This window comes from Rhynchophorus ferrugineus, unplaced genomic scaffold (assembly GCF_030347505.1).
Source record: "Rhynchophorus ferrugineus isolate W39M unplaced genomic scaffold, kcgeb_rfMv2 rfM1, whole genome shotgun sequence".
NCBI classification, from domain to species: domain Eukaryota; kingdom Metazoa; phylum Arthropoda; class Insecta; order Coleoptera; family Curculionidae; genus Rhynchophorus; species Rhynchophorus ferrugineus.
The window spans coordinates 33739657-33754731 of record NW_027472580.1 but is presented as its reverse complement, the minus strand read 5'-3'; the positions used below and the strand labels follow the sequence as shown (position 1 = coordinate 33754731).

General features: G+C 32.1%; 1 protein-coding gene across 2 annotated transcripts; it reads right to left on the bottom strand.

Annotated features, from left to right (window-relative positions):
• Nucleotides 1-1339: 1339 nt before the first annotated feature.
• LOC143206735 (beta-1,3-galactosyltransferase 1-like) lies at nt 1340-5399 on the bottom strand. 2 transcript variants are annotated; one of them, XM_076419412.1, is made up of 3 exons: nt 5278-5399; nt 4385-5218; nt 1340-1629 (listed from the first exon to the last, which is right to left on the bottom strand). In XM_076419412.1, exons 1-3 carry the CDS (start codon nt 5294-5296, stop codon nt 1568-1570), a joined length of 915 nt encoding a protein of 304 aa, XP_076275527.1. In that variant the 5' UTR covers nt 5297-5399; the 3' UTR covers nt 1340-1567. The 2 variants fall into 2 exon arrangements, with proteins under 2 accessions (XP_076275527.1, XP_076275526.1); XM_076419411.1 differs by lacking the exon at nt 1340-1629 and having other exon boundaries at nt 4021-5218.
• Nucleotides 5400-15075: the final 9676 nt, after the last annotated feature.

Here is a 15075-nt window from a genome sequence, read left to right as displayed (position 1 = left end):
TTAGACAATGTATTAGATGTACTATAATGATAAAATATATTATATTTGATAACATTTTTGTTCAATTATTTTATTTAGATTAGAATTTTCTTGTATGTCAAAGCCAAACTGAACTAAAATTCAGAGTTGATGCGGCAACATTGTAATGTTTCGACGTCACAAATATCCACGACGCATTACTAAAAAAACGTTGAATAAGCTATATATTTGCATCACACTTATGACACTTTTGAAAACAAAATTAGTAAGCACATGTTGGAATGAAATAGAAATATAGCAATCAGTTTTATTAAATTATGTCTGTGTTACATTCCGAATATTAAAATACGATTAAAGTTATTTGGGATCATTCCATTCCTTTTTTCACCCTACCACTTGCCAATTTAAAATTATTTAAAATGAATTGATCTGTACAGCACAGATAATCAAACAGTTATATCCGTCTATTCTTCTCTCAAAATGAGTACGGGAAAGAATTCATACATCTCATGAAATAGTAATTACTATTTTTAGTCGCTTTTTTTACTATCGACTGTTTCCGACTATCGACTGTTTCGACTATTTTCACTTGGTAGTTACCAACGCAAAGAACTCCTGTGAAGAGGTCACATGCCTGCGCCTATGCATCTGCAGCCTTTTCATATCTAAATATTCATGTACAAAGCGACATACCCGCTCAAATGATATACGTAGAATTTTAGCCACATCACATACTTTCATACACATGCATAATTTTTCTACGTATCTTATCTAATCCTTCAATCAGATTTAACCAGTTTTATTCGGAGTACTATCGGAGTTTATTCTCATGAAATTTACCGCAATATTCTCCAGTGCATTACGATGCTTAATAAAATTAAAACGATCTCTGGTACAATTTAGAATGTGCCTAATTTTACTTTAACTCTATGATCAAATATTTTTTGCATGGACTTTTCAGTTTACATTCTGGCGGCTCCCGGCTTATTATATTTGATGATTTACTAATGATCAATATTTAGTTATGCCCAAAGAAGAGTACGTGATAAAATGATAAGATTAACCCAAAAAGCAAAAACACTGTAACTTCAGGCAATTAGAAGACAAACACTTTCAGTACTCAAACAATTCTCCGATAAAAGGTTAACTTAAGTTTCACAATATTCATAACATGATAAATGAAATAGAAATATAAAAATATATTAAAATGTCGGAAGGAGTTCTTACTGATATTGCTCTGATAGTTCAGCTACGAAAAACTTTAACCAGATCGAAAACACTGCTAAGATACTATGTAATGATATTAAACAAAAATTAAACTAAGATTATGGTGATGGGACGTCCACAAATAAATGTACGGTTTAAGACCCTGAAGCAAGTTAATTTATTCAAATAACTAGAAATAGAAATGGAATATAATAAAAGTCATAAAGATTTGTATCACAATTGGAAAAATAAGGTAAAGTACTATTGATTTTAGTCACGTTAGCCTATTGGATTTTGGACCACTGGACCTACAGCTTAACGTGGGCTTCGAACCATAGTCCTCGGCCTTCTTTTCGGAAATCATCCCAGAAGAGATCCGGTCTTACCCAGCCTGGTTACTGCCGTAACTGGGATCATTTTCCTTGTCGGATTTTACACTCTTGCCTAGAACAATCACAAATATTAAACAATCGCAAACATACATTTTACGACTCAAATTTTACATTTCCGAAATTTTAATCATGCCCCAGTAAGATTTGGGCCCGCCACTATCGCAACGATGGGAGGGCCGTCCTGTTGCCTTTACCACTGCGCCACCAAGCCGGTAGAATTAGAAAAGGAAGATAAATCGAAATATATAAGCAGTATCAAAAAAGTGAAAAATGAAATCCAATTAACGAGAGTACTGCACAAAAGCTGTATCAGAGAAGTACCGCACAAAAGAGAAAAAATCCTACAGAAAGCCAAACATAGTGCAGAAGCAAAAAAAATGAACCGAATGTGTACATGATATATATAGCTACATTAATTCGTTAAAAAATCTAATTGTTAAATTTAGTATGTATAATTATCGTTTATACCGTTTTATTTTTATTTTGAATAATTCTTAATTTTTTAACAAATATTAAGCCAACAATGTAGAATAATGATATTTATTTATGCATAATATTAACATAAAATGTTTGTGTAAATTGATTTTAAAAACACAAAATTCGCCAGGTGGGAATGCATCCAAAAATGTTAAACAGTAACCATGCAGATTTTGACGGTATTTTTTACAGCTAACATTATATAAAATAGACTTCTCTCAACTAAGGGAAGGTGTACAAGAATAAACTAAAGCAAAAATATGTTTATTTACAATAGTATATAATAAATGCATTAATTATAAAAATTGAGCAAATAATTCAATAAAATCATGACATAACAACAAAATGGTGGGGTTCTTAATCAGAATGTGCAATGGTTTTTAAAGGCAAAAAGAATTTTTGGATATACAAATCCGCAGTTGGTTAAAAAAGAATGCAGTTCTCAACTAAATTCTTATATATCACTCGCAACCATCGGATTTCAGGCCAAAAAAACAGATTTATTTTCTATCGATCTGAAATTTTGCGGTACGTCTTACGTTATATTGGTTTTTTTCTATTTTTGTGTATAATTTACGAAAAATTTGTTGTAACGCTATATACGGCTTACAACAATTAAGGTAAACATAATTTGTTTAAATCTAAAATCGGTACAAAAATGTTGTATTCCAGGATGTCAAAATTCAAATAGAATACATTATTTTCCAAGGTATTCTGTTTTAGCGCAGGAATGACTTTAAAAAGCAAATAATGATAAACTTTAGGAAGTTTCTTATGAACTCCTACATCAAGCTTTTAACAGGAAGGTTTGTTTTCATAAAAACCAGATAGTTATAGATTGAAATGTGGAAGAGCATTGTTTGACCAAGATGCAATCTCTAATTGTAATTTAGTTTGTAAGTGTTCTATTAAATTCTACATTGAAAATTGTATATTCTTCGCTTTAACCTATCGGAAAGGAATTGATAACCTACAATATCAATACCCTGCAGTAGAACCATCAAAAATAACTAGAAGTGAGTAGAAATGTACTATCTTAAGGAAGTAAATTGGCAGATTTGAAAATTGAAAATTATGTATAATATTGAAAATAAGTAATAATGTAGAAACAGTTATTATTAAAAATAATATCAAACATTATTTCCTGAAGGTAACATCTCAAATAAACTCACAGCCAACCAACACGAAACGGTATTATCTTCAGATATACAGTTTACTACCTCCCTAGATACAAAATATGTTAAAGATACTTTGCAACCTTCTTTGTTAAAATGGGTTCTAGATGTATATATGGTGGCCACTTCTAGTATTCACAGTGAGGTTCTCAACTTCAACATGTAACTACTACTGTAAGCTTGAATAACTCTCCAATAGCGAGCCTACTTACTAGCCAACTGACAGGAAAATATTCGCCAGACTGCTGGATGTTTTATTACAAAGAATGTCGACAGGAACTACACAAAAATAGAAACATGTGTCGTTTTAAGCTGAAACCACACCCCATTTATCTTCAACATCAGTACAAAGGTAAGACCTTCCCTCTTCGAATATACCAACTGGATATACCAGAGCGTCATTGATACAGAACTAAAGTTATATAAAAATATCTTCACGGTCGAAAAGCTAGAAATCGCCTTCAAGGTATTAAACGTTGCCATCCAAAGAACCGCCAATCAAGCAACATCTAATAACAAAAGAATCGACCTGAAACACTGTATATACCCTAAGAACGTCAATCAAGATTTAACTAATTAAGTGTTGTTTGTTTCGGTGAATCAAAAAGAAGAGAATTTGTAATATTTTAGATCTAGTTTCAAATTAAATGTAAAAGTGAAAAGTGTCCTAAAGAATAAAAATTTGAGTATGTTCCCATTAAATTATGTGAATGGATTAATGAAAACATAATAATTACCATATTACCAAATTTGTGTTAAGTGTTATAATATAAAAAATTGTGTTAATAATATTTAAATTAATTCCTTTTTCCTCTAAAAATATTCCCCCTTGGCGCCCTGTGGTAACTCTGACGCGAATAACTGTGAGATCTCAGAGGCATTTTCAGGCTTATTATTTTATGATCTAATAAAGTCCAATTAATCACTAATTTCTTCACTTGAATCATTGATGATGTTCTACTACATAATCTGCAATTGAGGAGTGTACGGGTTTACCGCTAAAATAGTTCCAAAATTTTCTAACAAGTTCTATGCTCATCTCCGGTGCACCAACAAGCAGATTCATTTTGTCGTATGCTCCGCCGAAAAGTAAATTGGGGTCGCGACCTTGCAACGTATATTTGCTAATATCAGTATGGGTTAAATTCGCTTTACCTGCAGCAATTCCAAACAGAAAAGCATCTTCTATATTGACGTACTTGAGCTTTTGGGACTCCTTATACAATTGGAAACAAACATCTGATGAAAAAATAGCATACCAACCGAAACAATAACTGGGATAAAACGCTTCTGGATACACATCCTCAGGAACGTACCATTTACTTTGTTTATTTCGAATGACCGGTGAGCCCGTCTTATCGTTGCACAAGATGAGATTAGATGTATTAGAGGGCAAATTGTTTTTCAGAAAATTAAGTAACAGCGGCATATTAACAAACGTATCATCGTCCACTTTTAAAATATATCGCACTTTCGGACAATGGTAAAGTGCATATTTTAAGGACATAATACTTTTGTAAGTCAAATTACGATAAGTATCCATAAAGTTGCCCTGTATAATGTCTCTGTACACTTCGCTTTCGATCTCAATTACTTCTTGTAGTTGATCGTCAGCTGTCATTCCTAACATGAACAACATTTTTACATTTCTTTTGTAAAGTCCCCAGGTACTGCGGATATTGAATCGACGATCGAAGTCGTTAGTGGCCGATATCACCAGAATTAACAGGAACAGATCTCTGGAATCGCATACCTGTTCATTCACTATGTTGAACGAAAAATGTTCAATGTCAATCAGCTTTTTGTAATCATTTTCGGTGAGACTCTTCATATCGAAATTATTCTGAGGTGTATGTAATCGAAATGAGTATCTGACGTAACTTCCTTTAAAATACTTTGAAATGGTAACATTTCTCGTCTGAAAATGAAGCATCAAGTAAACTAGGACGGCGGCTAATAACAAAATAATAATAAATTTGTTTTTTGACCCTAAAAAATAAAATATTTTATCCTAATTTGCCAAAGTAAATGGTTTATAAAAATATCACCTGTTGATATTATTTTCATGTTTTGCTCTATTCTTTGCTAACACAACACGATATAAAGAAATCTGATTGGTTTATATATATATCCTTGTCAAGATAAATATTATATATACCTACAACACCACCACCAAACATTTATCAAATAAGCAAAAAAAATCCATAATAAATACAAAAACACTCTTAAATTGATAAATAAACTTTACTATAAGTCAACATACTTATAATCTAATAATCTTAACAACGTCCCATTTTTTATAGTGTTAGTTTAACGCATATATTATTCTATAAATATTTCCATTAAAGCAAATGCGAACAGTATATTGATATAACGAATAACAAAGGTAATAACATAAACACGGTAAACATTAAGAAAAATATATTACAAAAGAGATATGAACTGTACTAGCTGGTACTAAGGAATGTGTCCTTGATGTTTTTTTTTTGATGAAGCTAGATTGACTAGCTAAAACCAATTGGTCTTTTACTGATATCGCTTCGCGTTCAGGATTATTTTGATTTGTGGGCGACAAAGACTCTAGGTTACGACTGGGATTATCGTATTTTGCTTATCTACCGCGAGTGATAAGAGGATAGGAATTTAATTAGTTTATCATCATGTTACAAGGTTGCAAGGAAGAACCTCACAATGAGCATGTTCGCGAAGCTTTTCACGGACGGAATGCCTGATTCAAGGTGGGTTTTCACGTTTCGCACACACGATGGAGCATAGAGTAACGTGCGGAGTGTTTTAATTAGAACACTTGGAGTAGTGCAAGTTGTCTCTCGGAGACGTACTTCTACTACACCTTAGCTGCATAGAGAAAGACTTATTGGATCAGCATTTTATGCAGAGGCGCTTTCTGGGGATGGAAAGTTAAATTTTTCCGCAGAGGACTATGTATAGGATGCTGTACAAGCTACTGATTTTACGTATAGCGTGTTGGATTTGGGCTGGCCATTGAAACCTGCGGTCGACTTAGAGTCCTATACTTTCTCAAATAGATCCTTTTTAATCCATGCCAAGGGTGGAAATGTTAGGTAATTCGACCAAACAACAGAACCAATCATATCACCAACAATATATTTTATAAAAGGAAGTGGTTAAAGATCCCGTACTTTTAGCCCATGGGTTAATTCACTTTTAAAGTATTATTATTAAGCATTACTTGTAAAGCATATTAATATTGTATAAGTAGACGAGCAAGTTTTGTATATACATAATGAAATATAAAGAGTTTCCTTTAAAAAATTATTTTCTACACAGTAACCAACATCGTTTCTGAGATACAACAGAGTAAACAAAATAAAACCAAAAGTTCTAGTGATACGGGATACGATCCAACAAAATTTTAGATTGGTCACCGAGAAGTTGCAGATTTCTGATAATAAAAATCTTATTTTTTTTAATTTTTACTTTTCAAATATTTACTCATTTTATATTGATATAATATTATAACATTATGTCTCAATCATCTTTATTTCAAAAGATCGACGATTCATGTGGGGATTATTAAGTATGTAGTATCGCGACGTAATTCTGTTAAATATGACACATTATCAAATTGCTTATAAACTTTTTTTATTTATAGCCGCTCTCAGCACTGTTGTGTTACTTACTGACTTTTAACGCACTCACTTTACTTTTACAAACATTAAACTTTTTACGATGATGATTGTTACGACTAAACGATCTTTACCGATGACCTAAACTCTTAGCCCACGCGACTACTTGCTGGGTTTTGTTACTATTTTAAATTAAACTATTATTACGGCTCTACTAACCATTGTGTGACTGTTTTTAATGTGCTCTGAATTCTACTAATTACTTCACTGAACTAGATCAAACGGTTTTACTCTCTTTAATCTTTTAATTAAGCTTTCATTATCTAGGAACAGGAGAACCTCTATATTGATGTGCTGATAGAGCATTTGTTCATATCTGCATTGGGAATAGTTCTTGACAACGTTATCGACAGTTTCTACCTTCAGGTCTTTATGATGTTTTTCGTTACATATTTGCCATGGAACATCAACAATACCTCGCAGTGTCTTGTTTTAGAATTTTTTGTACGATATTTCTATTGCTTTGGCTGGTACAACATCAGAGTTGAATACCATAAGTACATACTGATTTCAAGACTTATTGGTAAAGCAAAAGCTTATTATACACGTACAGGTTGGAATACATAAACCTTAACCAGTACATTTTTTGCACTTCAGCTTTAGATCTTCGCTGTATGCACTTGCTTGTATTTTACGCAAGCCAGAATAGGTATATTCTTTGACAATGAAGTATTAGTCAGTCATTTTAATCTTATACTTTAAACCTTTATGCTAAATATATCTAAAAATTCCGCAGAATAAATTTAAAGGAATGAAGCGTTTATTAAGTTGAATTTACCATTAATATCATTCATTTTCCGAGTAATAAGGTCAAAACCAGAACTTTTTTGCGGTTATTTTTATTTCGTATTTAACTTCGGTCAGAGTGACAAGTAGAATTTTCATCCTTTCCACTGGCCATTGGCTAGGCTCAGAGTAATCACTTAACGTTAGCCACTGTATGGGGTTGAAACATTCTCTCGAGTTGATCTGCAAATCTTGTAGCCGTGTTGATTATTTCTGGCCCAGCCGTCATCTTCAATTTTTTATCGGAGGCTTGCATGATAGGTCCTTTTAAGCTTCAGGTAGCTCTTGTTAGGATATTTACTATTGTTTCCGTCTGATTTCTGGAGTATTTTGCCACTCTGAATTCTAAATATCTTTGATCAACTTCGCCAACTTCAAAATATAGTTCCTCTTTAGTCTGTATCCGGTCTCGCAATTTTTTTATTGACACATTATAAAAAGTATTATTATTCAATAAAGTAGTGAGAGAAAGGTAATTTTCTTAGATTTATAATACAAAATATAGAATATGAGGACAGTACAATAATCCTGCTGCTACGATAGTTTAAGGTTTGAATCCCGCCGAAATTTTGATTGTAAATTTATGTTTATTTATCCGATTTATTCGAATTTTGCTTATCCATAAGGCACGGGTTAAAATGTTTGAAAAATGACCCTAAGCAAAAAATACGTTTGCCAATTGCTATTGTTCCTCTCAACTATAGGAATTTAAAAATCGAAGTTGGAAATGCTGATGAAACATCATAGAATTATCATCGTAGTCAATTATAAGCTGTAAAGCTGAGAATAATAGCTTTTATTTCTTAATGCTAAGCATTGTTGGTTGCATAACTGACTACAATTATTATCTTTTGAATTCATTCAGTTAACCGAAATCGATTTACTCATCAAGAAATGAAGACAGGATAACGCTAGATTATTACGCACTTACTCAAGGTATTTCTTGAGCATATTTAAATGGACTTCAAACAAAGGTATCACAGTTGAAGTTGTAAAGTTACAAGAGGTGGACTAAAGACGTTCAAAGTCCCCTGAATTAAAAAAGGCCTTTTAAAAGCACCCCTAGCCCGTGGATAAATGGCAAGAGAGTTGTATTAAGGTATAATGGCGGATTAAATATGCTGTGAGCTAACACATTCTAATGGAATTTGAACAGTAGCTTGCAGTAGGTCACTCAGCGGTGGACTATCGGACTTTGGGGACACCGAAGCTTAGGAAAAACTATTCTATACAAGTATATAGATTTAAATTTGGTTAAAACAATGTAGTTGAAGATAAATTAAGAAAGCTGGCGGATGAAGGTGCTCTCAATACTAAAAAATCAGCACTCAGAAATAACTTTGTTACAAGTAAAAACTGCCTATACTGGAAAATGACTACTGATATTTCTTGGTCGTTCCCTCACGAAGAAGTCTTTATATTATAAGCAAAACGTGTTGACAGTATTATACCATAATTTCAATAACTCGGTACTTTTCTTTTTTAAATTAACGAATTTGGAACAAACTACGTAAAAATGTTAAAAAAAACACCAAGTTCTCCGAACTATAATTTATTAACTCATATACATTTACAGCTCTTAAAAAATGTACGTTAACCTTCCAAATTATCGGTATTTTTTTATAACATCTTTATTAGATACGCTTAGTACAATCTTAATTATAATTATTATTACAATTAATTTATTACTACTTTTCCTATGTGCTTGGATTTATTAACAAGCAAGACGAGCGCGAGAAAATACATCAGTATGTATCAATATTAGTATTAATCAATTATAGAATTATAATTATTTATTAATTATTAACTTATAGCTATAGTTTACACTAATAATACACACTAAATGTTCACACAAATTCGTATGGTTTTGTTCGTTTCAATCTCCTGACATCCTGAGCGCTGTCCAGCAGTTGTATTGCTTCCACGTTAGTATGATTTAGTAATCTTATTTCGTGTTTCAAGGCGAAATCCTGCACAACTTCGCAAATCCATTTGATTTCCAGGTTATCGTGCAGTTCTTCATTGGTTACATAGCGATAGGCATTGGTAATCAATCGAATAACCTTGTTTTGACAGCACTGTATGACTAACTGATTTGAATTTTTAGTGCAACCCCATATTTGCACCCCATAGGTCCAAATTGGCTTTCTAATTGTATTATAAATCAACCTCTTTGATTTTAGATCAAGTTGAGTTTTGCTTTTTGTCTAACGTGATGCTTCCAATTTAATCTACCGTCAAGATGGATTCCAAGGTATTTTGCTGATTCTGCTTGAGGAATCGGGCATCCATTGAGTGATATAATTAAGTTTTTATTATTTCGCCTTAATGCAAAATTAACGTGGACAGATTTGGAGCTATTAAGTTGAATTTTGCAATCTTTTGTCCATTTGTAGATTGTTGACTGCCACTTGCACTTTTTCTATTGCCCATTATTGGTATTATTAATTTCTTGCTATTTTCTTAATTTTCAATGTGGAAAAATGCAACGTTTCAGAGATATGATAAACTAAATAAAAAATAAGTAAATATTCTAGTGTGTATTTTTGATACAAAATGTTATTGATTGATTTCTGGAAGTTTAAAAATTTCTGATAAGAGATTATCAAAAACGTGCACAAATTTAAAAAAAATTTGTTTTTGATTTATGATATCATTATACTATATATTAATTATAAGTATTTCAACAAATAAACAATTTGGAGTTATAAGTACTATTCAACTTTTTTTAAAGTAGAAAAATTGAATAAAGTGCTAATAGAAGGCTAACGTACGTAGACCACAATAAAACATTATTTGTATTTAATTTGTATTTAATTATTTACATGAGCTAAAATAAACTAAGATATTTATATATCGCGTTTTAGCCATTCTGTTCACACTTTCTATCAAGAAAATACTTAAGCCGTCTTGACAACAAGGTTTAAATTTTAATAAGTAATGTTTTGAAAGTAATGTACCCAATAATGGTTGTAAATGTATGTTTATTTATCTAATTGTTCCTAATTGTAGTTGTCCATAAGATAACAGCTCAAAGCGTCTGAAAGATAATCCGAACTTTATGCGAAAATGCATTACAGTGCAAGATGTAATGCCATCAAAGACGGAATGTAGTTGTTTTGGGCTTTTTTTCTACTAAAAATCGAACAGAAGCTTGCAGTAGCTCAGTTCAGCGGTGAACTATCGGAGTTGGGGCAAAACAGTGCAGCAATTGAGACAAACGTGCACTGGATACTCAAAAATAGCTTTATTACAACTGAAGTATGTCCAGACTACAAGCACTAAGATCTTTTACTCGTTTCTCCATTAGGGAGCTACCAATTCAACAAGTTAGCCAAATACACATTTCGAGCTATAGTCTATTTAATATAACAATGAACTTACGTCATTAAGATGTGTTGGGACGCCATTTCAGTTTATTTATATTTAAGGAAGATGTTTAACTTTATGTTTACGAAAATTGTAATATTTTTTTCTGTTGTATAGTATATTTATTAGACCATTTAACTGTTTTCCGTAGTATTTATGATATGGAAAAGAATTATTACTTCAGATAACATAAAATAGTTGCATTTTATCGAATATCTTGCGAAACTAAGCCAAACAAGAAAGTCACCGAGTAAACAGAACACACGTGTCCAACAAAAAGGATATCCCATCGACGTTTCGGATAATGGGGATTCAAGTACCCAGGCTAGATGAAACGTATCAGAAGTTAGACCTGGTAGAGGACTCCTTGTGGCGCGTATAAACATAAACATCATGAAAGCCCGAAATCGTGGAATTTTCGAGAATTCTTTAAGAGTATGAAGCTCACGTCTTCTACCGGCGTAAGTGTAATTTCCCATCCCGATATTTTGAACGTATCGGGGTACAGAAAAGGGCTTCTTGTGGCAGCCTCAGCAGTTGAAGCAAGAATCCCCCAAGGTTCACCCTTAGCCCTGGTATTCTTCAACCTCTTCATGTCAGAGATTCCAATGAAGAAAGATGTTGAAACCGCCCAATATGCGGATGATCCTCTTTCTTCACCAATTCTCGTTCTGTAGATGCCTCTCAGAGAAAACCTCAAATTCAATTAAATGCCACAGTCCAAAGGCTAAATTGCTGGAGGTTGCAAATCAACCCCCAAAAAACCCATGCCATAATCTTTCACAATCAAAGAGACATCCGCACCCACCCGCTGAGAGTGGAAAAAGTCGCAATCCCGCGGTGACGAAAAGCCACATATTTCGGCTTCATCTTTGACCGTAGATTCCTGGTGAACATAAATAAATAAAGCAAACTCCAAAGGCTACGGTGTCGCCACAGTGCTTAACACTCTCATCTGCAGAATAAGTAAATTGTCTCTGATAATTAAAGTTTTACTTTACAAACTGCTTATCAGATGCATCATGTTATATGGATCTGACACTTGTTATCGGTTTATCAGGCCGGAACTAGTGGAAAAGCTTCAGGTAATGCAAAATAAAATTCTCAGGCAAACTCTGAATGCGCCATGGTTCGTCAGAAATACCCAAAATTCATCGGGAAACTGACACACCAGAAATAAGACGGTTCGTTTTCTCCTTATACAAGAAATTCCATGCAACCTCAGCTCTCTCCTAAAATTCTAACATCAGATCTCTGTCAGTGGCGTTCAACAATTCAACTATTGGGTGACGTTTTTCCACGAAGACTAATTTCGCGAAGTGGCGATTTCACATGGACAGATCTCCGGGTTTAACAGCACCAAACTTTTTCTTATGGCGTTATTTTAAATCAAAAGTTTATGTGAATAAGCCCCAAACGATTCAACATCTTAAAGACAATATTCGCCACAAAATTCAGCCTTATATGTTTCAGGATGTCATGAAAATGCTTTAAAAAAAACCAATTGTTGCATAGTGAATCGCGGTCACCATTTAGCCGGAATAATTTTTCAATCATAAAAAAATAAAATGTAAAGACCAAATAAACGTTTTATGGAAACCAAACTTACTTATCTTTACTTTGAGCAAAGTGATAGGCAATAAAAATGGCAGCGGGACGTTTGCCCCACGTTGTACATCTTGTTAACTTCCCTGTAATCTCAAATAGAGTAGCTGACAAACGCTAATTCAAGAAACTGAAAAAAATAGTTTGTTTAGTTTAGTAATTTAAGTACTTTGGAACGTTATCATTATTTACATGAGTGTTTTCAAGTGGATAATTTTGACATATTAATTTATAAGTAAACGGACTTCGAAAATCATAAGTGGTTGAACACTTTAGAGTTACTTTAAACTAAACAAACATGATCGAGGTAAATGTACCAATGTACCAATTTTTAAATTAAAATTTAAAAACCTGCAAAAACTGCTATTAAAAAAGGTCAAATTACTATAAACAAAATTATAACATAAAAACTATTAAAATATTAAAATTACCAATATATTTCATTCATTCGCAGATAATTTTTTATTTATTCCCATTACTTATTATTAATTATATTCCATTATTTAATTTTCTATTAAAAAATTAAAACAATTAAAATAACAGCAGATTGCATTTCCATTGATATCGAAGGTATAATTGTTAAAAGGTATCTATCTACACATTCGAGTAGGAAGCAAGTCTGCAATTCAACAGACACAACTATTAAGCTACAAGAAATATGGTGGCTTATTCGAGTTCACAGCAACAGGGAACTGAAAAATGAGGTGGAAATATTTTTTGACCATCCATAACTCGCCGATTATTTTACAAACATTTTAAGGCAGGTAAATTTATGGTGTTGTATTGTACCACTGTTGTGTTCTATATAGCCATATTAATTTTGTTAATTGACTGTAAAACATTATTTTAATCCATATCATGGTCCTATAATTATCTCTTATAATCGTATTCGCCGTAGTAATTGTCCCTCGAATTCATATAACATTTTACATAACTTAATGAATATATCGAGAGGAGTTTAATGAATACATAATATTAACATGTTTTCTAAGTAATTTTCACTTGAGTCTTAGAGCGAGGAGTAAAAAGTACATTAGGTTTTTAATACTTTCAGGTATTTTGATTTATGTTCGAATAGATTTAAATTGTAACTGTTGTTTTGAATCGCCATTCAAAAAGTCGCCTCTTCTTTTCTTAAATAAAATAATTTATCAAGTAAATTAATCGTTTTTTGTTTAACCCTTTACTATTTTATAACTGATATAAGATTCCAAGGAGATTATAACGCTGTTCTATTTGAATTCGTTCAATTAACCAGAATCAAATTAATTATCAAGAAAAGCAGACAGATTGACGTTGGATTACTAATCGTTCGGCAGTTACTCGAAGCATTCCTTGGTGTGATTCAGTGGATTTCGTGAATAATATAGCAGCTGAATACATAAGATTACAAAATATGGACTGAAGATGCTCAAAAACCAACAAAAGCTTTATAAAACACTCTTAGTCCTTGGATTACCAGCACAAACCTCACAATTCAGGAGGTAAGGCCATCATAGACGGGTTAAAGTTGCTGTTAACTAACATAACCTACTAGACTATTGGAATCTAGAATCACCAAAACTTGGAAAAGCATTCCATTGATGGAAATGTGAGCAGAAACAGTGCCATTTCGAAGATAGATTCAGGAGATATTATATCATGTGGCTGTTAACGAGGCTGAGTTAAATTATTCGAAGACCAAATCAGAAACGAAGCAATTTGATTTCTGTTCTAACATATTTAAATAATCAGTGTTATATTGTTTTTCGGTCGGAAAAATTCGCCTTTTTTTTTCTTGAATAAACTAGTTTTTCAAGTAAATTAGAGGTTTTTGTGCTTAAAACTCTTCCACATATTATATCTTTTATAAATTATATTTCCACCTTTATAATTAAATGATAAATAATATCTTAGAGTCTCACAGTATTTGCATTCCAATAAAATTAAATAAATAGCGTTATTTAAATATTCATATTTAATTATTTAATTAATTTTATGTAGTTAAAAAATTCATTTGTTGAGTCCTTTACGAAAACGTAATTAAGAATGTTAAACAATATATCCAAATATGGTACTAGTAGTAAGATAGAAACGAACGTGAGTACAGATAATATTTAAATAATTTCAGTAAAAATAAAAGATTTCAACCTGTTATTTTAATCTAAGTGTAAGGTTAGATTTAAAACATATTTATCATATGTTATTATTAGTTGTGTTATAGCTATTACAGCTCACTTAAGTCTGTAAAAATAGCAACGTTTTAATATTCTACGTATTCAAACAATTATGTCGCTAGGGGACATGATATAATAAAATAAAAACAAGTAAACTCCCCTTTAATTTGTAATAAGAGAAATACATTCTAATTATGCTTTTTAAAAATGACACAATTGGAATTCTTAATTTTCAATAAATTACATTTGAATACATTCTTTA